The following is a 23877-nucleotide window of genomic DNA, read 5'->3' on the forward strand; positions in this document are numbered from 1 at the left end:
AGACTGCTATAGTGGGACCTCTGTAAGCAGGTGTTTCCTCATTCATCATAAAGTAGATAGCCAAGAATTCAGTTTCATTTCTTTCTGTGCTCCTAAGTGACCAATGGCAACAGCAAACATCTTGTGTTTTGGCCTCAAGGGAAAAAATCAGTATGAAATAGCAATGTTCATATTCACTTATTTATAAAATTGACTTTTACTATATTCGGAAGGATATGAACCTGATTTTTTTCTTTACTGAAAATTCTTTCAATCTACATCATATTGTACACAACCCACTGAAAATCAGTAGATTGTTTCCTGGTTTAGTTAAGCCTTGTGATAATGTTAATATAATACTAAAGCAAGAATTTTTGAACTCTTCACCTGGATTTCTTCCAGGACGGTTACCTTTTAATGTATTCTTTGGTTATTACTATTTATTGTTTCTATCCCATAAGATGTTTGAAGTTGTTTGGTGAGTGGGAGGCTTTAGAAAGTTACTAGGTAAGTAAAAAAAATGATGCCTCACATTAAGGTCCTAAATTATTGATCCTCAAATGAAGCAAATCCCTGCAAGATGATGGGCTTTTAAGACAATTTGACAAATTTTAGAGTGGTGTTGCATACATGAAATCTTTTTTCAATAGTAGGTTAGCATTTTAACATGCCAAAAACCTAGATGTATGCTAGCTTTATCACTATTAATCATTAATCACATTTATCACTATTTTAAAAAAATATAGTAGACATTGGTATGTCTACTATACCAACCTACAAGCTCGGAGAATAAACCTCCACCCTCATCCTACACTCGAGCTAGAGATATTTGCCACTATCACATACCAGACTATTTTTTTTAAAAAAGTTTTATGTATTAAACCAGGGCTTTTCAACCAGTGGTACGGGTACCACCTGTGGTACATTGGCACCTGGCAGGTGGTACGGGACCATCCTAAAAAAGTAGTAGCAGGGGAGGGGAATGAGCTGAACCCGTGGCAGCACCGCACAAGCCTGAGCGAGAGATGGCTGGAGCTGCAGGGCTGTCAGGGCTCAGCGGAAGTGCCAGGATCAGCACCAGGCTCCAGCTGGAATGTTGCAGCATCTTCAAGTTCTTGTGATTTCCATTCAGATGCTTGGCATTCATATTTATGACGGTCATAGTGTCCCAGGATCATGTGAAGTGACCAAAACCTGCTGCAACCACCCAGCAGATGGGGGGAATAAAAACCAAACACCCCACCCCACCCCCGCTGCCAATTCTCAAAAGATGCTCACAACAATGAAAACCTCGGACAGGAGGGCAGGCAGGTGTCTTGTTCGGCTGTGCCTTGGGGGGCACTTTTTTCAGTGCCATTGTAACTTCAAACAGTCACTAAGTGAACTGTTGTAAGTCAAGGACTACCTGTACTTCATCACTTTTTTCCTTTTTTTTTGGTCATCAAGTTTTTGACACCTTGCTAGGTGACTGGTGGTACTCGGATGTTGTTATATCCTAAAAGTGGTACAAGGTTGAAAAGCCCTGTATTAAAACAGCTAATGCCTGTTATTTGAAAAGATAGCTTTGCACTTGGTCTCCATGGAATTCCCAAATCTCTCCCACTGGCCAATGCCATTTCTTCTATTCTCCAAGATATTAGTCTATTTGACTCAGAATTTCTTGCATGAGGCCAGTATAAACTTTGAAAGCCTAGTCTGAAACTGTAACACTTCTTACTTTGTTTCCTCCCCTTTTAATTTCCATTTCTCCCATTTTTATAGTATTCTTTATCATCTTGTTGGAGGAAAGTGGGCTCTTGTACATGATTCTTCAATGCTTTCAAAATATTTTTCCAAAACCAACATTTTCATTGGCTATAAAATAGTCCTTAGCCTCTAACTTCAATCAGTGGGTAAACAAAGAAGCAACCGGATTAGTGACTGACTAAACAATACTATTAAGGATCAAATTTCTTTCCTGTGTAGCAGATTTTTAGATAATCCCTATGGTCTCCATCTGGCATGAAATTGTCTTGAGAGATGTATTTAAACATTAGTCTTTATTAACATCCAGTGGCAGGGCAATTGAGGTTACTCATGACTTTACATGTGCTCAGTCCAGTTACACAAATAAAATGAGCTTGCTTGTTGTTTGTAAACTTGGCAACATTATATTTTATGAATGGTTCCACTTTATCAAAATGTTGTAGTGAAACTGATGGTTTCATTCCTGGCAGTATTGGTTTTTTGGAGGCTAGTCCTTTAAAATTTTGGAAAATTGTGTCATTGATTGTTCTTACTGTCAGTATTTCAAGAAGACAGCATTGAAATATTTAATGTACAAAAATCTAGTAGAATTTCTCTAGTAATACCTTCATTATTGCCAAACCAATCTTATTTCATTCTTTGATAAAGTGACTAAGTTAGTAGACCAGCTAAACACTGTGGACATAGTATACTTAGATTTCAGTAAGGCATTTGACAAAGTAGACCACAATCTACTTCTTGGTAAGCTAGAAAAAGGTGGGATAGACAACATTACCACCAGATGGATCTGTAGCTGGCTGACAAACTGTACTCAGCGAGTAGTTCTCAGTGGTTCTACATCCACATGGGGAGAAGTAAGCAGTGGGGTACCACAAGGCTCCATCTTAGGCTCTTCAACATCTTCATAAATGACCTAGTTGAGGGAATAGATGGTGAACTTATCAAATTTGAGATGACACTAGATGTAGGGACTCCTGCTTGTGCAGGGGGTTGGACTAGATGGCCTACAAGGTCCCTTCCAACTCTGTTATTCTATTCTATGCCAAAGGAGAGGTGCCATCCCTGTTGGATGGTCCCAGTTCCAACTCTTCCTCCTCCTCCTCCTCCTCCTCCTCCTCCTCCTCCTCCTCCTCCTCCTCCTCCTCCTCCTCCTCCTCCTCCTCCTCCTCCTCCTCCTCCTCCTCCTCTGAACCGGGCTCTGATGGGGCCATGGCAACCAAAAATTTCAGCCAAAGAGAACTCAATGAGAATAACCTAGTTTTAATATTTCAGAATTTTAGCATTTTGACGCCAGACAGATCTCAATGGTTATGTACAGTATAGTTGAAGAAAAAGTCTTCATCAGTATGTTACTTCGCAATAGTACTGAAGCAGAAAAATAATGTTTTCCCCACCTTTGTGGTCAGATGCAGGCTAGCCATTTCTTTCATATCCTTAAAATTTTAAAAATAATTTTCCTCGTAAAAAGATGTGTTCATTACTTTCTTATGCCATGCTCCTATTTTGGGAGAATACCAGTATTAAATTGTTGTTATTGCTTCCCATACCGTGCAGCCTGGTCCAATAACCCCAGAGCGCAGAGGAAGTATAATTAGCAGATTATTCTGGTTAAAACCTTATTTGATCTACAGTGCAAAATAAGTAAAGTGGTATATTAATAATTATTAATCACATGTTCAGCAAGGAGCATAGAGCAATATATAAATATTTGCCAACCTTCATTTTTATCCTCAGGTAAGTATTATCTGAGAGAACATAATTGGCCTGTTCAGTGAGCCTAATGAGGAGTATCAATGGACAGTCCAAGTTCTATAACAACTATCTGTAGAGCTCCTGCATAATGTAACTTGGTGTAGTTTGATCATATACGTGACTGTATATCATGTAAGAAATATCTTGTAGGAAAGACTGCAAATAATTCAGAGTGTTCCTTTGTCTTCAGGAAGGGATTAATGTAGTCTTATCCAAATAAGTATGTTAAGTGAAGTATGCACACTTAATTCAAAAATCCAAGTTTCCATGCAATTCAGGGGAAGCATTTCTCTGAGCTGATAGTAGAAGTTCAAGTTCTTCTTTTAAAAGTTGTTTTTAGCTGATTGATTTGAGTTTAAAAATAGATAGGCGTGAGCAGGAATAGGGGAGAAAGCAACTATAATGAGTTGTGTTATATTTGTGTGTGTGTGTGTGTGTCTGTCTGTCTCACCAGCTAAGTAATACCAGGGGCAGCTGGTTCCACCTGCTGGCTGGAAGATTAATTCTCTTTACTCACTTCACTACCTACTATGGCCTATTCTAAGACCGAGAGATCAAATGCCCCATTTCTAACATAATACATTATTCAGAGTGGTGTTCAATGCTCATTGCTTTTGAACTCAGCAATTGAATGCTAATGATATGCAAGGAGGAAATAGAACACTTTAATTTGCTGGCCAAGAATGAAATGGATTGGTTAGCAACCTGTACAGACAGGTTTCTTCAATTCATTTATATAATAACAAATTGAGGACAAGCATCAGAAATGATTTAGTTTTCTTTGTATCAAAGCCCATACATCAATCTCCCATTTTTTATGTGTGCTTAAAGAGCAGTGAGTTCAATATCAATAATTTAATTGACTTGCCCTTCTGAGCAGATTCTCCCAAAAAGCCATTCTGGCAACAAGAAAAATTCCAAAGTCCATATTAACACAAAAGCTGTATTGGGCCAACCATTATCACACAACAAGGTGCAAGTTAGTGGTGTGTCATAATTTCTTCACTAAGCAAAGTACTACTGAAGGTAGGTGGGGAGAGACTGGGGAGAAAACTTACTGGACACCAAAATGTACTGTATGTAGCCAGAGTTTTAGATGGAACAAGGGAAGAAAAGTGCAAATGCTTGAACAAGTCTTTAGGTGATAGTTTCAATAGTCATAATCATAATAATCCGCTCTGGGACTTCAGAATTCAGTCAGACAAGCACCTGCAACATAACACCCCAGACTTAACAATTGTCAATAAGAAAGACAAAAGGTCTGGATGGTGGATGTGGCAGCGCGTGGAGACAGCAGAATAGACAAGGAAGAACTGGAGAAGATAACAAAATACAAAGACCTACAAATAGAAATAGAAAGACTGTGGCAAAGGCGAGGAAGCGTAGTACCAAGAGTAATAAGCGCCTTGGGTGCAATCCCAAAACAACTGGAGCACCACTTGAACACCATTGGCATTGACAAATTCGCTATTAGTCAATTGCGAAAGGCGGCCTTACTAGGAACTGCTTCCATCCTGCGGCGATATCTGTAATACTGTCAAACATCCATATCTGCCTATCCCAGGTCCTTGGTAAGGACTCGATAGGTAGACAAAAATGCCAAATCCAGTCTGAACATCTGGCTGACTGCAATGATCAATAACAACAACAGTAGTTGGAAGGGACCTTGGAAGTCATCTGGTCCAACCCCCTGCTCAGGCAGGAAACCCTATACCATTTCAGACAAATGGCTGTCCAGTCTCTTCTTAAAAACTTCCAGTGTTGGAGCATTCACAGCTTCTGGAGGCAGGTTGTTCCACTGGTTAATTGTTCTAACTGTCAGGAAATTTCTCCTTAGTTCTAGGTTGTGTCTCTCCTTGATTAGTTTCCATCCGTTGCTTCTTGTCCTGCCTTCGGGCGCTTTGGAGAATGGCTTGACTCCCTCTTCTTTGTGGCAGCCCCTGAGATATTGGAACACTTTCTTTGTGGACTCCCCATCACCGGAAGGATGAGAAAACAATAGATAATAATAATAATAATAATAATAATAATAATAATAATAATAATAATAATAATAATAATAATAATAATAATAATAATAATAATAATAACAACAACAACAACAACAATAATAATTTGGAAGGGACCTTGGAGGTCATCTACTCCAACCCCCTGCTCAGGCAGGAAACCCTATACCATTTCAGAGAAATGGCTGGCCAATCTCTTCTTAAGAATGTTGGAGCATTCACCACTTCTGGAGGCAGGTTGTTCCACTGGTTAATTGTTCTAACTGTCAGGAAGTTAATCCACTATATCTATAGTAGCAGTCTTATTAGAGTCTTGTGTTTTTATTTCATTAGATTTACTTTCTATATTTTTTTCATAACAACCCACAGAGTATTAGGCCTTCCTGCCCCTAGTCCCAAACTTTTACATTAGAGTAGTGTTTCTCAACCTCAGCAATCTTAAGATGCATTGACCAGATAGGGAATTCTGGAAGCTGAAGTCCACACATCATAAAGTTCTTGGGTTGAAAAACTCTGTACTACAACGCATCTTTTTACTTAAATCCAACTCTATCCATAAATAAAATCCACAGATCCACTCACTGATTGAAAGTAGAAATAGTTATTAAAGAACTTTTTGAAATTAAAGTGCAAATCATTTATGCAATGTAATTTTACTTATTTTTTTCCTCTATTTATTTTATCCTATTTAATTTTATAATCCTATTGCCTAACGTCGCTAGCACATTTTTATTTGAAAGGTTAAAAAAGAATTGCCATAGCAATTAGCATTTCTGAGGGAACTGCTTAGAATAAACAAGCAGAGCATTTTGGTTACTTTTTGGTGTTACTTTGGGTAGGGATGGTACCTCAATTAGATATAAATAAAATATGTATTTAATTAAATAGCTATATTTCTGTGCCATTCTTTGCAAGTGATCAGTGTAAAGATAAATATTTAAAAAGCATTGTCTTCTTTTGTGTACGTGTATACTTCCGTGCCTTAGAAAAGGACTAAAATTTTGCTTCTTTTGCAGATGGCAAAGAAAAACACTCTTTGGTGTTGCTTACTAAGCTGAGCCTACCCCAAAATCTATTTTTAGTTTCTGTCCTTTCATTTTGTATGTTTGTAATTGATCAGTGAACACTGAAAGCAACTCCCTTTAGACCTGAAGTACTGAAAATTGTAGCAACTATTGTCAGTAATGAAGAATGGGACCACACATTAAGCTCCAGTTAAGCTGATATATTTTTCATGTGTATACACAAGAATCTAGTCAACTAATGAACAGTACTAAAATTGGTGCTAGACAAGAACTAATGGAATTGGGGGGTAGGGGAGGTGACTGGACTTGGATCCCTTGTGGGCACATAACTACTCCAGGCTGATTCCTCTCTTGACTCTGCCCCCAAACTCTGCTTTTTCTTCAACCATAGATAGAATTCCTAATAGTGAAGGATGCTGGAAGATGTACTTGAGTAAATCTATAGGGCCACTGATCACCCATTCTTGTGTACTTTATATACTTATATAAAACATATTTATATTGGTGGAGCAGTGGGCTAATGCCTCCTTAAGTAACACCAGCTGCCTGCAATTAGTGCAGGTTCGCATCCCACCAGGCTCAAGGTTGACTCAGCCTTCCATCCTTCCGAGGTAGGTAAAATGAGGACCCAAATTGTTGGGGGCAATTAAGCTGACTTTGTAATAATGCCGCTTGGGGGGTGTGTGAAAGCCCTAATAAGCAGGCATATACATAGAATGAAGGCTACTGCTAAGCTTGTAAGCCGCCCTGAGTCTTCGGAGAAGGGCGGGATATAAATGGGATTAAAATAAAAAAATATATGGAATAAATACATTCTATATTTTAATAAAGAAAGATTGTGTGTGATTTGAAAACCATTTTAAGTTGCTACCATAGCATGACCACATATATCTTACTGAAAGTAGGATTTCTGAGCTCACATCTTGTGGATGGAATCAGAAGAGGGATTGTACCCCCTTGTGCCCCCAGACACTTCAGAAAGAGGAAGACTTTTATGAGATCATAGGTGGGAGATACATCTCTTCATATTTTTTAAAGGATTTCCACCTAATAAAGTACTGTTATTTTTACCTTATGTCTGGTGGGGGCTGTTCATCCTTAACGACAAATTTATTGACCACCTCCCTGTAACCATTTTTTCTTACTCCCTCTTTCTGTGCTTTTGGGAGAGGATTGGCCAATTGCAGTTTCCTTTGGAGAATATGGCAGGATGGTGTGGTGGTAGGACTTAGTGAACTAGGCAACACATCCCTTCTCCCTAGATTTTCTGGTAAGGAATGGGGATTCCAATTTTTGCCTTGGTTTGAAAGCTGAGTAGAAATTATGATTCTTGTTGCACTAGCCACAGCATGAGCAAATGACATGCAAAATATACAAGATCCTCTTTTATTTTCCATCTTTTTTTCTCTCTACTAATCTGGTATGTGGCATACAACTCAGGTTACAAGACATTTGGGGGAAGGAATTAAAAGCAGAAGCAGGGAAAGGGATAGACTCCATACCTCTTACATTGGCTCTGCACTTTAACATGAACCCTGCCTTCGCCTCAGTTTGCAAATATTTGGCAGAGATGTTATTGATTAAAAGAATATTTTTACAAATGGGGAACACTGATAAAATAGTGGTACGGGATTATTTTTTTATACACCACTATTTATGAATTCCAAAGTGTAGATTCCAGTGTGTTTTGAACTGCAACCATTTGGGGACATTTACTGTGTATTTATAAATTCCCTTTATATGCTTAAATCAGAGCAGTATGCTTTCCTTAGAGCAATGGGTACCTTTCTCATACAGCTATTTAATATATGCTCATCTTGGGGGTACTGGAACAGTTGCTAGGTTTCTCAGGGTGATATCTGGAATAAAACTCAAAGGAGGAGCTAAATTGATTTCATTCCCTTAAAGCTTTTCTATCATTGTTTATTCATTAACTGCATTCAGTATGTGTTTTCAAAATAAAAGAAATGTAGTAAATTAAGAAAACTTTTCTTTGGACACTTAAAGGACTTCATGTTATTTGCCTAACTTTCTTACCTGGTGTTTTTCTCTTCAAGGAAATTGTGCAATCCCAAGTGAATATGATCAGGACATTCTTGAATGATTCAGAGAATGTGCAGGAAGAGATTTTATCCAGACAAATATTTACCATGAGACAAAAAAGGTGCTGAGACCCTAGAAAGGGTGCAGAGAAGAGCAACAAAGATGATTAGAGGTCTGGAGGCTGAACCATATGATGAATGGTTGTGGGAGCTAAGTATGTATAGCCTATCAAAGAGAAGGATTAGTGATGACATAACTTTCAGTGCTTGAGTGGCTATCACAGAAAAGAGGGGACTGACTTATTCTCCAAAGCACCAGAAGGCAGGACAAGAAATAATGGATGGTAGCTTGTTAAAGAGAAATCCAGCCTAGAAGTAAGGAGAAAGTTTCTGACAGCGAGAACAATTAATCAATGGAATAGCTTGTTTCCCAGAGTTGGTGCTCCATCACTGAGGTTTTCAAAAATAGACTGGATAACCATGGCATAGTGTCTCCTGTCTTGAGCAGGAAGTTGGACTAGAAGACCTCCAAGGTCCCTTCCAGTCCTAAGGTTCTGTGTTCTAAACCCTTGAAAAGCAACATGGGCAAGGCTGTTTCTTTGATCAATCACAGGTTGAAACAACTGATCCATCAGGAGTCTTTGAGATTCTTCAAGATCTCATCCCCAGAACTGGAACTCCTTTGGGATTAGAATAATTATGCTAAAAGGGGAGAGACCACCCAAGAGAACACAAGCCTTAATACTGAAGCTGAGATCTCCTCTATGGGAGAGAAACCTCATAAATAGCATGTCATGGTTCTGATAGACGAAACCCATCAAAAGAATAGTTGAACCCAAAACTAGATTCCCTTCCCCCGGATACAAAGTAACAAACTGCAATTCCCACCCCCAATAAGCTGTCATAAATCACATTCTCCAATTAGCCTACAAGCGGGCTTTCTCCCCAGCTCCTCAGCCCGCCAAAACGTTATCAGCTTGTCCTTGGGTTCCTACAAAGCAGCGTTGTTATTATTATGGCTAGCTGAGCTCGAGCTTTCATCCCACCCCGCCCTTCTGCACCTGATTTCTAAATACCAGAATGTATTTAGAATGCATGTTAAAAGCAAAGAGAAAATGGCTGCAATTTTCATCAGTTGTCAGAGTGGGAGCATCCAATGTTTACAGCATTGACATAGTACTGAGGATGTTACCTAACATCTTCTGCAAGAAAACAACCAAGCTCAGGGAGTATGAAGAACCTCTAGTTTCAACCCTGAGCTACAATTATTCTCCTTTATTGGAGCCTCATAAATGCACTGAATGCAGCAAGACTTTTAGCTGGCATTCTGACCTAATAAAATATCAGCAAATTCACACTTGAGAGAAGCCCTATTTATGTAGCGAATATGGGGAAAATTTTGCTGTGAGCTCTCACTTTTTTATCCACAAGAGGATCCATACAGGAGAGAAGCCATTCCTTTGTGCTGAGTGTGGGAAAATCTTCAGTCAAAACTCTCATCTGGTCAATCACCAGAGAACTCACACAGGAAAGCTCTTTGAATGTGGAGAGTGCGGAAAAAGGTTTTGGGATAGTTCAAACTTGATGCAGCACCAGAGAACCCACCCCAATGAAAATGCCTTGGGCATGGGAAAGGCTTTATGCAGAGTTCAAACCTCCTAAGGCATGGGTCAGCAACCCGCGGCTCCGCCAATTGCAGAGAAAGAGAGAGGCACTTGCACTTCCCTTCTCTCTCTCTCTCTCTCTCTCTCTCTCTCTCTCTCTCTCTCTCTCTCTCTCTGTGTGTGTGTGTGTGTGTGTGTGCAAAAGAGAGTGGCCTCATGCTGTTCTTCAACAAGCTAACAAGCTTATTGGGCGGGATTCCTGCCTTTGCTGCATCTCCACAGGAAGCAGCAGCTCTCTCTCTCTCTCTCTCTCTCTCTCTCTCTCTCTCTCTCTCACACACACACACACACACACACACACACACACACACACACACACACACCAAGGGCAGGAGAGCCAGCCCAATAAGAATGTGTGTCAGCTTGTCAGAGAACAGCATGAAGCCAGCTTGCCAGGTGAGCAAAGGATTGGAGAGAGGGAGGGAGAGGGAGACAGAGAGAGAGAGAACTCACGCACAGCAGCCTCTATTTCTTTTTAATTAAACTTCAGTCAAGCTCCCCCCTCCAGCGTGTGTGTGCGTGCGAGAGTTTTGCGGTTCCCAGTGTTTTCTTTTCTGTGGGAAACGGGCCCAAGTGGCTGAGTGTTTTAAGGTTGCTGACCCCTGTCCTAAGGCATTGGAAAACCCATGTTGGGAGAAACTCTCTAAATGTCCTGAATGAGGGAGAGATTTCCATTACAAGACTCAATGTCAACACTGTAACAATGGATGTTCCCGCTCTGACAACTGATGGAAATTGCAGCCATTTTTGCTATGCTTTTAACATGCTTTTTCGTCTATTTAGAAATCAGGTGTAGAAGGGGGGGGTTCGGGTGAATGCTTGAGCTCAGCTAGCCATAATAATAATGCTGCTCTGTGGGAGCTAAAGGACACAAACTGATAACGTTTGGGCGAACTGAGGAGCTGGGGAGAAAGCCCGCGATTCAGGCTAATTGGAGAATGTGATTAAAGACTGCTTCATGGGGGTGGAAATTGCAATTTTCAATTTTGTATCCAGGGGAAGGGAATCTTGTTTAGGGTTCAACTATGTAGTGCTGATGCTTTGTTTCCCGAATAAAATGTTCTTTGAGGAAGAATTCTTGCCTTGAAGTTCTTTTGATGGGTTTCATCTATCGGAACCATGACACTCAACTTGTGCAGTACCACAGGCTTCATATAGCATAACAAGACAAGGAGAGGGTTGCGCTCTTGGCCATATTAATTATTTAACAACCATGTGATTTGGATTTATAACAACATGATTCACTTAACAACTACTGCAAAAACAGTCATAAAATTGAGTCCTGTCATTGCCCCAACTTATGATCGTGATGACAATCAGAATTCTGCTCCCAGGTATGATCATAGTCGAGGACTACATGTGGTTGCATTTAAATACAGCTTTTGAAAATTATCCTTTTTCATCTCCAAATGGAAATTTTCTCCTTTCATATATATCAATGCCAAAGGTGGCGGGTGGGTAGGGGGAAAATAAGGTGCAGTTTCAGAGTTTTTTTTCTCACACTAATTTGTCACGCCAGCTTTCATCCCTTTACTGCTTTCTTGGTTGAAATTGTCAATCTTTGGAATTTTTTTTTCATAAGCATTCAGCAGAAAATTAAAATGTGGCTATAAATAGGCTAAGAATAGAGAGAGGCAAATAATTTGCTTTATAGATAGTGTCATGCTTTTTGATTCATAATGTTGGAAGCTCTTCATGTGAAGACAAAAATGTCATAAGCAATAAGAAGATAAGTGAGGGCTTTGCAGAGGTGGCTTCTCTTTTATTGCACTTCCTACAGAGCCATAGAGACGCGGTGGCTCAGTGGGTTAGGACGCTGAGCTTGTCAATCAGAAGGTTGGCAGTTTGGTGGGTCGAATCCCAAGTGCCGTGTAGCAGAGTGAGTGCCTGTTACTCATCCCAGCTTCTGTCAACCTAGCAGTTCGAAAGCACGTAAAAATGCAAGTAGAAAAATAGGGACCACTACGGTGGGAAGGTAACGGCGTTCCATGTACCTTTGGTGTCTCCGGCCACATGACCACGGAGACGTCCTCGGACAAGCGCTGGCTCTTTGGCTTTGAAACGGAGATGAGCACCGGCCCCTAGAGTCGGAAACGACTAGCACGCATGTGCGGGGGAACCTTTACCTTACCTTACCTTATAGAGCCATGCGGTTCTACAAAGCATTTCAAGTAAAAAAAAAAGCCGAGAGCCATAATCTCATCATTCTTCTTACACAATCTTACACAATCTATAAATAGTTGTACTTCTGCCCATGAATAATTGAGGGACTTTTTGCTGGAGCAGTTGATTACAAATCTAGGCAACTAAAAATTTTCACTTGTTTTCAACGATCTACAAGATATCCCAAGAACCTGGAAGAGGAAATACCCTGTGCCTTATGCTGAATACAACAATAGCTTCTTGAGTACTAATTTACTGAAATATCACTAGAAATCTATTGAGAATTGCTAATTGATTTCCATAAAATCAATATAAGATGTCTTGCTAATGCCAAGTGAAAAATAACTTGAAGCATATGCTGAAGGATTTTTTGAGGTGGGGGGAATGTTTCAAACTTAGAATAATCTTTTAAGAATTAAGCTTGTGGCAATTCATGGAGCAATAAATAATTTGGATTCTTCTTTTATAAAGTTCCAAGTAAAGTTCTGTATTAAAATATTAACTGAGGTTCTAGCCTTTGATCTGATTTAGTAATCGGAAGGGCGGATGCTCAAAAACCTGCTTCATTACACTATCCAGTTTGGCAGGATAGTTTTTTTTAAAAAAATCCAGCATTTAAAAAAAATCTAAAAATATTTATCAACCTCTCAGGCAAACATTGATTATGTGTTTTTAAATAGGTGTAGACTCTTAGCGATTGCATAGATTTTCTCTATGATGTTTTCTTCCAAATCTGGCCCTTCAGATCTTCAGGCAAAAATAGATTGTGCTTAGTTTTAAAAGGTACAAAAACATAGAGAACTATTTTCACTTTTCTTTCCATTTTAAAAAGATTGTGCACTTATAGTAGTTCTGGGCTGCCCTTGTTTCAGGGCTTCAATTCAGCAGAATTTAACAACAATACCAAAAAATAAAATAAAATTAAAAACTCCAAAACATAAACCAGTAAGCAATAATAAAATAATAAAAGGGCTCTAAGCTATCAGGGCTAGAGACCTGGGGCAGCAACCACTCTTGACAGCCTTTATAGAGACCAAAAGGATTGAAGCTGATTGTGTGGCAGATTAAAGATACCCCACTGAAGCCCCCCAAACCAATCATTTTCCAAAATAGCAAGGCATTTCCTCAAGCATGTCTCCCCACCCTGCATCTCCCCCCCTTCTCCACGTGAGGCTTCTTTCTGAATCTTGTGTCTCAAAGGAAGCCTCCACAAAGGGGCCACAGAAGCTCTGATGATAATCTGCGCCTGGACAGGGGGGAAAAAAGCAGTCTCTGGTGTTCCAGAGATGCTTGGAGCTGGGGACAGGCTTGTTGCATGGTGGACAAAGGGAGGGAGAGATACTCAGAGTGGGTCACCACTAGCCAGACAGGGTATTCACTAAATTGTACTTGATCCTGATCCCCCAAGAAAGCAACTGTTCTTCTTCCTCATTTCCTGACAGCTGCAAGAGGTACCTTGGCTTTGCTATCAAGGCAGCTTACAAGAGAAGAAAGAAGGTCTCTCACAGATGTGTTGCACTGTGAACTACAATACCCTCACCTCGCCCTGCAGCGGGTGGCCTGATATATGGATATCTTATTGCTTCTTCCTACTTCAGCCAGAATTGTTGCTTGGACAGGCAATGGATGCTCCCCTAGCAGCAAAGTCAAGAGAGACCCCCAGCATGTCTAGCACCCCAAGCAGGCTCAAAATTGCAATATTTCCTGTGTGAGGAGCTGCCATTGGCAAGTAAAGCTCTTTTCTGCAAGGTGAAAGATGAAGGAGCTTTGCTGCTCTACTAGTGGCCTTGCTCTTTTCCATTACTCAGTGGAGCACTAAAGTAGTCTTACTTTTTTTTTTTTAAGAAGAGGTCTAGTGATGTTTTACAAGACAACAGTTTCAAAATTTCTGATCAAATGTTAGCGTGGCAGCTGCCTCTGGAGAAAGCAGGTATTGAGTGTCTTCTGCAACTATGAAGGAGACTGCACAGGGACTGGAGGAGATGGAACATTCCCACAACAGACTAAAGTAGACAATCAGAACTAGTTAGCCCTTGGCCAGCCATGTCATCACCAACATTGTTCCACATTGTGTTCCCGGCAAAGATTGCATCAGGAGAAGAGGGAAAATACTACTTTGTAAGTGGAGGAGATAAATATGACTTCAAGCTGCCCCAGATGTGGACTGGAGATGAAGATGGCATCTTGAGATGCTGTCAGTTACCATAGCATGTTCAGGCCATATTTAGAGACATGTAAGTGTGGGATCCATAGATGGTTGTTCATGATGTGCTAGGACATTTGTCTGGTGTGTGCGGACCAAAATCAGTGTGAATGTAAAACTACATGGACTTAAAGATGCTCAACAAAGTGAGCCTATCAACATCTTTGTTCATTCCCAAAGAAGAATGAAATGTTCTCACAATACCCGACAGTTTGGATACTCTGGAATTGGGATGGTGAATGCTGACAGGAACTCAACTTAAGTGGACATAAGAAATGGCGAGAAGTCAGAAGGGATGCTCATTTGATATTTTAATGGTGCAAATGTATATACAATGTGGAAAATTTTGCCTTTTATTTATTCAGGTATTTCAGTATGTTGTTTTCCCATTTCAGTTATTTGGATACTCTTAGTGATGCTAGTCTGTGACCATAATAAAAAAAATTAATTGATTTGATACTCTTATGCCCCCCCCATTCCCTTTGTTTAAAAAAATAGGCTTTTCTTTTCTGGTATTCAGGTAGTCTTGCTTTTCAGATATGCTGCCCTTAGGGGGGTTATGTCAGCAATCCATCGACTTGTTCGCTGTTTGGCTTCTTCCCAGGAGTAGTGAGGAGTATAGTTAAAATCCTTTTGTGCTTTCTTGTAAGAAAAACTGAATGGGGTGTTGAGCAGGACTACAAGGGAACGATTGATAGTAGGAACGTATCTGAAGAAAGGTTTGAGCAAGAAGCTCACAATCTCCAGGAGCAGAGCATAATAATATAAAAGTGTAATGGGCATCACAGGTTTGGGTTCAACACCAAAGCCCAACTCCTTTGTCAGCTCATAATTGAAGTCGGAATAGCTTGTGTGGGGAGAATCATCCGAGATATAATAGAAACGCCCTCGGATCAGTTTCACTTTTGTTGGGTTTCTCATGGCTTTAGCCACTTGAATATGAGCCCAAGCAACATTTCCCACATAGACAGGATTTACAATCGCCTCTTTCCTAGACAGCCTCAAAAATACATTATTGTTCAGGATGCTTTCATCGAGGTGACCCAGAAGGAAACAACTGCCTTCTCCATAGATGTACATGGGCCTCAGAGCACATGTTACAAAACTGTTGCCCCCCTTGAGTGGCAACCTGTCCAGCTCCAGGACACATTTCTCTGCCTCTCTTTTGGTTTCAGCATAGGGTGGGCCTTGGGTTATCTGATATATGGTGTCTTCATCACCGTCATAGATGGGATCGCTTCTGTTGTTTGGACCTGCCACCTCAAGGCTGCTGGTATAAATAAAATACTGGACATCATTGCGGAGGCAAGTCTCCAGCAGCAACTGTGTACCTTCAGAAAAAGGGAAATGTTAGCAACATTACAAAGGCTGAGGTGGTTGCTATTCCTCCAGGAGAACATCTTACGTTGATGCCACAAAGGCCTCTGAGCCTGTTTGTCAGAACTGCCACCTTCTGGACTACTGTATATCATTCTCAACAAATGGAGATAAGGATCTTTTTTACTTAGAAGCCCAAGTTGAGGAAGGTCTGATACTGTTGATTTTGCAAGTATTGCTAGAAAACACTTTTTATTGTGGATTAATGTGAGCTAAGGTTCCCCAGAAGAACTTTCACAGCCCCAGAACTACAGTGAAATTTTTAAAGGAGGCTTTTATATTTTCCCTCTGTTTCTTAGTGTCCTCCTCCTTTCTAGACCTTACTCTAAGTCTGAAGGACTTCACTGAATATCTCTCCCCCCCCCACCTCAATCAAATATATATTGGAAGCTTTAGAATCTTTTAATGAAGACAGCATGTATTTCCCAAGAACAGTGCTGTTTCAGATAGGTTGCCTATAACTTAATCCACTCATTTTCCATTATTATTTCTCTTTAACCTAGGAATGAATGCCATCTTCTTTATTGGAACAAAAGCTGCATTTCTGATTTTGTTTCAGATGAAATAGTGTTTTAAAAATTACTTTACTGCTTTGATTTTACTGACATAACCACATTGATGGCAATCTGTTTCAAAATAAACTTAACGTTTTCCTTCACTCATTACAAACAGTTATGAATATGCATGTTTCTAGGAAATGTCAATTGTGGCTTATCTTTGTGATAAGACAGGCCTTGGCATTTATACAGGTAGCACATAAATCTGCATGAGGCGCAGATACCAGGACTGTGGACCATCTCATATGTCCTATTAAATATTTTAGGACTTATGATCCCCACCTTAGGTTATTTGTAAAACATAATTAAAAAGGATTAAAGCAAACAAAGATATAAGTAAAATAATAAACAATAAACAATCTGATTCCTGACTAGGATTATTCATGATTGGGAATGTTTTTTCTATAAAATGCAAAATGGATCTTGATTTGGCCATGTGCTTGGATTAGCTAATTCGATAATGCAATTCTCTGTGTGTGTCCAAGTCAGGATTAAGTCCTGATGACTGCCTGGAGTCTGGACTATTTTCTGTGGGGGGGGGGGGGTTGGCAATATTTTCAGAACTGTTTGACATTGCTTGGGCAAATGAATGGCCCAAGGTCACCTAGCTAATTTTATGCCTAAAACAGGATTAGAATTCACTACCTCTGGGTTTCCAGCCTGGTTATCTTATATAGTTGGTTTTTAAAAAGAACACACACCCCCTCTCTGTCTCTGTCTCTGTCTGTGTATGTGTGTGTGAGAGAGAGAGAGAGAGAGAGAGAATAACATTGAGAATGTTTGGGTTTTTTTGTGTGTTTGGACACACATATACAGGTAGTCCTCCATTTACAACAGTTCATTTAGTGACCATTCAAAGTTACAACAGCACTGAAAAAAGTGATTTATGACTGTTTTTCACAGTTACGACCTTTGTAGCATCCCCATGATCATATAATCAAAATTTAGATGCTTGGCAACTGGTTCATATTTATGACTGTTACAGTGTCCCAGGGTTATGTGATCACCTTTTGCAACCTTCTGACAAGCAGTCAGAGGGGAAGCCAGATTCACTTAACAACTTATCAACTGCAGCGATTCGCTTAACAACTGTGGCAAGAAATGTCGTAAAACGGTACAAAACTCACTTTAAAAATGTCTCACTTAAGAACAGAAATTTTGGGCTCAATGCTGGTGGTAGGTCGAGGACTACCAGTCTATAGAGAGAAAGGGAGAAGGGTTGACTTTGCTGCAGTGGCTAAGGCATCAGGTTAGAAACTGGGACACTGAGAGTTCTAGTCCTGCCTTAGGTACAAAGCCAGAGGGGTGAACCTGGGCTAGTAGTCACTTCCTCTCAGCTCTAGAAAGGAGGCAAGGACAAGCCACTTCTGAAAAACCTTTGCAAGAAAACTGCATGGATTTGTCCAGGAAGAATGGAATAAAATACATGCTGCCTGCTTTGCGAGATTTGCATGGGATCAGTTTAAAGTTACTTGTTCTAGGTCTCTTATAGAATAAAGGATGTGCATGGGGTTACGTGACCTCTTATCTGTTTTGCCATGTGAGACATTAAGGAAGATAACTTTGTAGGGTTTGTGCGTATCCATGTGTGCATGTAATGTCTTGCAGAACTTTTCTTCTTAAGCAGATACTTATCCACACAGAGAGAACAAACTCAGCTACAACAGAAGGACGAGGTAAAGCCTCCTGTCAGTCTGCAATCCAGATGCTCCCCACGAAGAGAGACCCCCCCACACACACACTGTTATTCCTAATAAGAACAGGAGTAGCCCATTCACCACCTGCCAGTGAGTGGCTCACCTCTCTCTGTGCAGTCTGGAGAGCATTTAAAATTTATTTTCAAGTGCCCCTCTCTGGCTTGGCATCGAACGTCACCCCACCTTACCTCTGACGTTGACATCCCAGAGGGTCTGTCGATCGATGAGCCCCTGGGTGTCAATGATGGCAGCTGCGTGGATGACAAGCGAGACTCCTTGGACTGCTGTTTGAAGAAGCGCCACATCCCGGATATCCCCTTGTATGACTGTCAAAAGGGTGTTACTTTTCACTTCTGGAAGAAGAAAAGCACCCAATAAAGCAACGACCTGTATTTACCTTCCTTTTATTCACTTTAAAGCAAGCAATGCAGACCATCCTTATAGCTGGGGAGAGAAGCAAGCTCTCCTCCCTCTCCTCCGCCATGCTGCTGAGTTTTATTTCTCATTAGCCATCTAGTCAGATAACACAGAAAAACATAGAGCAGCAATGGACACCCCAGCTTAGTTGCCATTTAGCTATTGTTGCCTTTGTCCTGAAAAAGCAATTTTCCTTCAGTGCCGTTGAAAGACAAACCCTGACTCAAGTCTCCAACGAACCTTGGCTCTCCATCTTATCTGAAGAGAAGCCGCTACTTAAAAGATATCTGTGGCTCCATGCACAAGGACAGACTTGGTCATAGCCAATGAGCTTCAGGACCAAGGACCTGTGTTCCAAAATAAGGTGTCTCTTTATCTTAGCACATTGACTGGAGTTGGAACAAGCAGCAAGATTTAAAGGATCCAAGGACCATAGGAAGAAGTGAGCCTCTTTTCTTATTACAAAAGGTCAGAGAAAGAGACCTTGGGCCAAGCTACGACCTACGGAAACTTGTCAATGGCAGTGTATGAGGCTTTTGCCCCAGAACTGTTACAGCTGCAACCTGAGGAACAAAATCATTTGAACTTGCTGAGCAAACAAACTATCTTACAACCCAGTCTTGAATATCTTGAATATCTTCACTAATCCTATGAGGAAACATGCATTAAACTGAGCTGTTCTGTCAATAGCATAATGCATACAATGCATATTCTGTGCTTTTAAAAACATTAGTTATATTACAATTTATTGCATAAATGATTGCACTGACCGCATAAAATACCCCATTTACATTTGCTGACAAAATTTCTTAGAAATGAACAAGAATAAATAAGGACTATGTCTTAGTCACATTCATAAAAATATTAAGTTCTCTAAAGCCCCAGTGGACTTACATTACATCCATAGTTGTCCCAGCCTCAATAATAGATTACAGTAATATATTCAGCATTCTGTTTGGAAAATAAATTCCAAAAATATAAATATTTTTGCATTCCATTTTAGACATGGATCTACCTGTCACTACTGATTTAGACTTGTTTCTGGATGCAAGGCAGAAGTTTGCCAAGAGTCTTTCAGCTTTCTTTTAGTTCTATCCCCGTGAAGTGATTGCTTCCTATCAAACTACAGGCAGTTGCTGAAGTCAGAAATACCAAAGAGACTTTTGAATGTTTACTAATTAAGTGATGGACAAGTATGTTTTCCCTGGACCCCTTACACCAAAAGAATAAGGTTTTGCCAGGAGTGGGAAGGAAAAAAGGAAAGCAAACCCATTTACAGTAGTTAACAACAAGATGCCTTTCAGGAATATGAAAGCTGAGCAGGAGCTGTGCAAATCCATATGCCCAAATATATTCCTATTTTTAGTTGTTGTACACTACTTTAAATACATAATGCTTACTTTTAAGCCTTTTTTCTATTAACAGTGCAAACAATGTCTGATTTTCATTATTATTTTTTTGTTAATCTGGATTCATGCACGAGCTCATGCATTCCACTACTTTGGGCATCAGAGAGATGACATCTATTTTTTCTTTAAAGCTAATCTTCTAATCCACTTTGCATGTGTGCACACATGCTACGTATCGTCCCTTTCAACTAAAATTGAAATGTCATAAAAAATACGGTATCCTAGATATTGTTGACAGACCTCTTAGCAGAAATGTTATATAGACATATTAATAATAAATGTTAATTATCTAATTTAAACAATTTAGTCTGGCCAATGTTGAAGGAAAGAGGGTGCTGAGCTTACACTTCATCAGACTTGAGGCCGAAGCTCAGCAGATAAAATGTTCCTCCATAGAAGAAGCATTTTTTTCTAACATGTCAAGGAAAAGGGTATTAATCTAGTTTGTTGTCCAAAATTCTGTGTATTTAAAAAATTGGAGACAAGGTTTCCATTACGTGAACCTTCACCAGCAGTCTGAAGTGGCTTTGGTTGAGACACTGAAGTGCCACCTGAGCACAATGGAGTCCTCTACATGGGGAACTTCTACAATGTGGATTTAGGTATTTCTTCCTGGGCATCCAAATTACTCTCTCCTTTCAACTACCTTACTTACTCTCAAAATCCTGGAGTGCTTCAGCGCTGATGGTTTTGTCCAAGACTCTGACTTCGGCCAAACTCTCCTTTTCTGTCAGCAGCTGGCCAACAATCCTTTGACCCAGGAACCCACCAGCACCAGTCACGAGGCATCTCATTCCTCCCAAGGACATGATGATGAGCAAGGAGATGCTGCAAGGGCTGCTGTTCCTCCTGAAACAAAAGAGAAAAAGAGACAGAGGAGAAGAATGCAGCAGAAAGTTATTAGGAAGAAGGGGGAGGTTTCAACTGGCAAGCTTTGGCTAAGTGGGAGTGTCTTCATATTCAAGGCTATTTGCTTCTATCTTTTCCTCTGCCTACTGCTGCTGAGTTATTACATGTTTTTGAGATGAAACATCAGAGCACTCTAATCTCTAAATGTTACTAAACTGCACAGTCTTTGGCCTCTAAGGCTTGAGATGGCACTTGAGGGCTCTTGGCCTTTACAGGTTGCCTTCTCTTCCTGACCCCCCCCCCTCTACTTGGTAGTTAGTGAAGTCTCTCCATACCATAGATATACTCTCTTTGGATCATGTATTTCCATAGAGAGATTTCTGCTTGAAATGGTCCAGGACTGAAAAAACTTGTAATTCCTTTATCTTGCAGAATATCTAAATTGATCCAAAGTATTTGAAATGCTGTAGTAATGTAAAGATAGTCAGAAAGAGTAAAGGTGAAATTAATTTAATTTTTAATTTAATTTAATAATTTAATTTGTATACCGCCCTTCTCCCGAAGGACTCAGGGCGGTGAACAGGGCAATACATAATAAAAACAGGATACAAAAATTAAAAAGTAATTAAACAGCAATGCCCGTAAATAAATTAATACACATTAAAAGTTAAGACCAATTTATAAAACCCTCCCACACAAACATTACAAATAAAACCCTGCAGAGAATGAGAACATTCAGCATCTTTTCAGATGCAGAAAAGCTTGCATCTCAGGAGTGATGTAGTCCTCTGGAGCAATTAATCTCTGAATTATTGATAATATGACTCAAGATAAGGGCCTTGGAAATAATCACATACTTTGTAATCCCACTCATAAATGCTGCTTCCATCACCTGGCCTAATGCAGCTGCTATGAAATGCTCCCACTTCCTCAGAATTTTTATTGCCTGATCAATCATTATAAACATTCACCAGCCATCAAAGGAAATGAACTTCATTAGAAATTAATTCCTAGAGAAGGAATTCCAATGGAAAAAAATATATGGTGACTGAAAATCAGAGGGAATTTCAGAAGTATGCCAGGTCTGATTCCTAAATGTGGAGGAAAACAAAATCCAGTGAGAGATACTTGATACACCTTTTGCATGTACAAGAAAAAAGGAAAATCTCAAGTCACATTATTATAAGCTCCGCAGATTGAAATAAAAGATATTTGCTAGTCCATGGAGAGAGGTGAGTGATGGAAGAAAAAAATTGTCAAAAAGAGTGAGTCCTCTGGGTTCTTTCCCATGCAAACTGTGGCTTATTATTTCTGCTATTAAGTAAAGGAAAGCCCAACCAATAGTAGCAAGAGATAGGAAGCCATGGCATGTAAAGCCTTGTCATCAAACTCTATGTGTTATGTATGGGGATAAATAAAATACAAGCAGCGGCTCATTGTAACCATCAGGGCGTGCTGTGCTGCGACAGGATTGGCTGGGATGCAGCCGGTGGGAAAACCCAAGTAAAGGATTGGCTGCCAGTGCACCTGGCCAGGTATATAAGGGGTACAGGTAACCCCTATTGCTCAATCCTGTGTATTTACCCAGCTTGCCTTCGAATATGTCTGCAAACGTTTTGCAGATGGATTCGAGGCTTTTGGTCTGGGTGCTATGGATTCCCGAGAACCCTATTCCCAGAGCCTGAAACCAATTAAGCCCCACTAAACTGGTCCTCCGGCCCTTGGCTACCAGGACGTCCAAAGGACCCTGGAAGTTCTTGAACCCCACTAACATGGTGGCCACCCCCTTAACTTTAATGGGTGTGTGCTGGAAATCCACTAACTGAATGTTGGTGGGCTTCAAAGGAGCCCACCGTTTGCTCCAGCTGCAAACTGCTCTAAATGTATCGCTAGAAATGATGGAGACTGCAGATCCGGAGTCGAGTTTCATCTTGCAAGGTAACCCTTGCAACTGAACATCTAATGTGATTTTTGGTGTGAGAACCCGGTGAATGTCCATGTGTGACACGGTCACCTTGTTCCCGTGTAATTTGGTCGGAGAGGGCTGAGGAGAATTGAGATGAGGGGACTCAGTACCTTTAGGCTACGCGTCCACCGATTGAAGTTCGTGCAAGTTGTCCCGCGTGCAATTTCGGCAAACGGCTGCTATGTGTCCTATCTTACCGCAGGACCGACACTTAACAGATCTGAACTTGCAGGTCACCCTTGGATGGTTTCCCCCGCAGCTAGCACATTTTTGAGTGGTTTCTTTGCAGTGGCAGCTTGTGCATTTGCTAGTCGTTGGTGTCTTCCGCTGGCTTCCATTGTTGTCTCACCGTGTTTGCTGTCTTCCTTGCTTTTGATGTATGGCATCAATCTCAGCCTCCTCCGCCGCTTCTCCGCCGTCTACAGCCTCTCCATGATGAATGGAACTGCCAGGGCTGCTGGGTCGAGTTTGATGGGTCGTGTTTACTGCTCCCCCAGCGGCTTCATTCTTCACGAGGAGACATGAGCTGTCTTCTCACAAGGGATGCCTATTATGGTGTAGCAGAGTCATCATTCCGGAGAAACTTAGGGACAAGGTCTTACAGTCACTACACGAGGGACACCCTGGCATAGTCAGGATGAAAGCCTTAGCCAGGAGTTATTTGTGGTGGCCGGGCCTGGACAAGGCTATTGAGGAACAGGTAGCGGGTGGTTACACATGCCAAAGATCTAGGCCAGAACAGCCACATCTGACACCACAGAGAAGCATCCAGGATGGATGAGGGACCCATGAATGGAAGTAGATTTTCACATCTGCTGCGTATGCAGGGAGCCATGCCTAAGGACACACAGCCAAGCATATACAGTGGAACTGATGTTGCCAACAACTGTCTGTATCATATTTGACATTTGGATGTATCTCAAGATTTTTTTGAATTAGATTTCAAGGTGTGTGATCAGAATTAAAAAAAAATGGGGGGAGGGTCTGTTTACCATCACCTGTTAGCAGTTTCCTCCCAGCCTCTG

General features: G+C 40.6%; 1 protein-coding gene across 1 annotated transcript; it reads right to left on the reverse strand.

Annotated features, from left to right (window-relative positions):
• Positions 1-15096: 15096 nt before the first annotated feature.
• Positions 15097-20846, reverse strand: LOC308661615 (3 beta-hydroxysteroid dehydrogenase/Delta 5-->4-isomerase-like; the record flags this gene model as incomplete). Its single annotated transcript, XM_081316654.1, has 3 exons — positions 15097-15911; positions 18400-18564; positions 20693-20846. The coding sequence occupies 3 exons, from the start codon at positions 20844-20846 to the stop codon at positions 15097-15099; spliced, it is 1134 nt and encodes a 377-aa protein (XP_081172780.1).
• Between the last annotated feature and the right edge of the window lie 3031 nt (positions 20847-23877).

The sequence above is a fragment of the Vipera berus genome, assembly GCF_964194415.1.
Source record: "Vipera berus genome assembly, chromosome: 2".
Lineage (NCBI taxonomy): Eukaryota > Metazoa > Chordata > Lepidosauria > Squamata > Viperidae > Vipera > Vipera berus.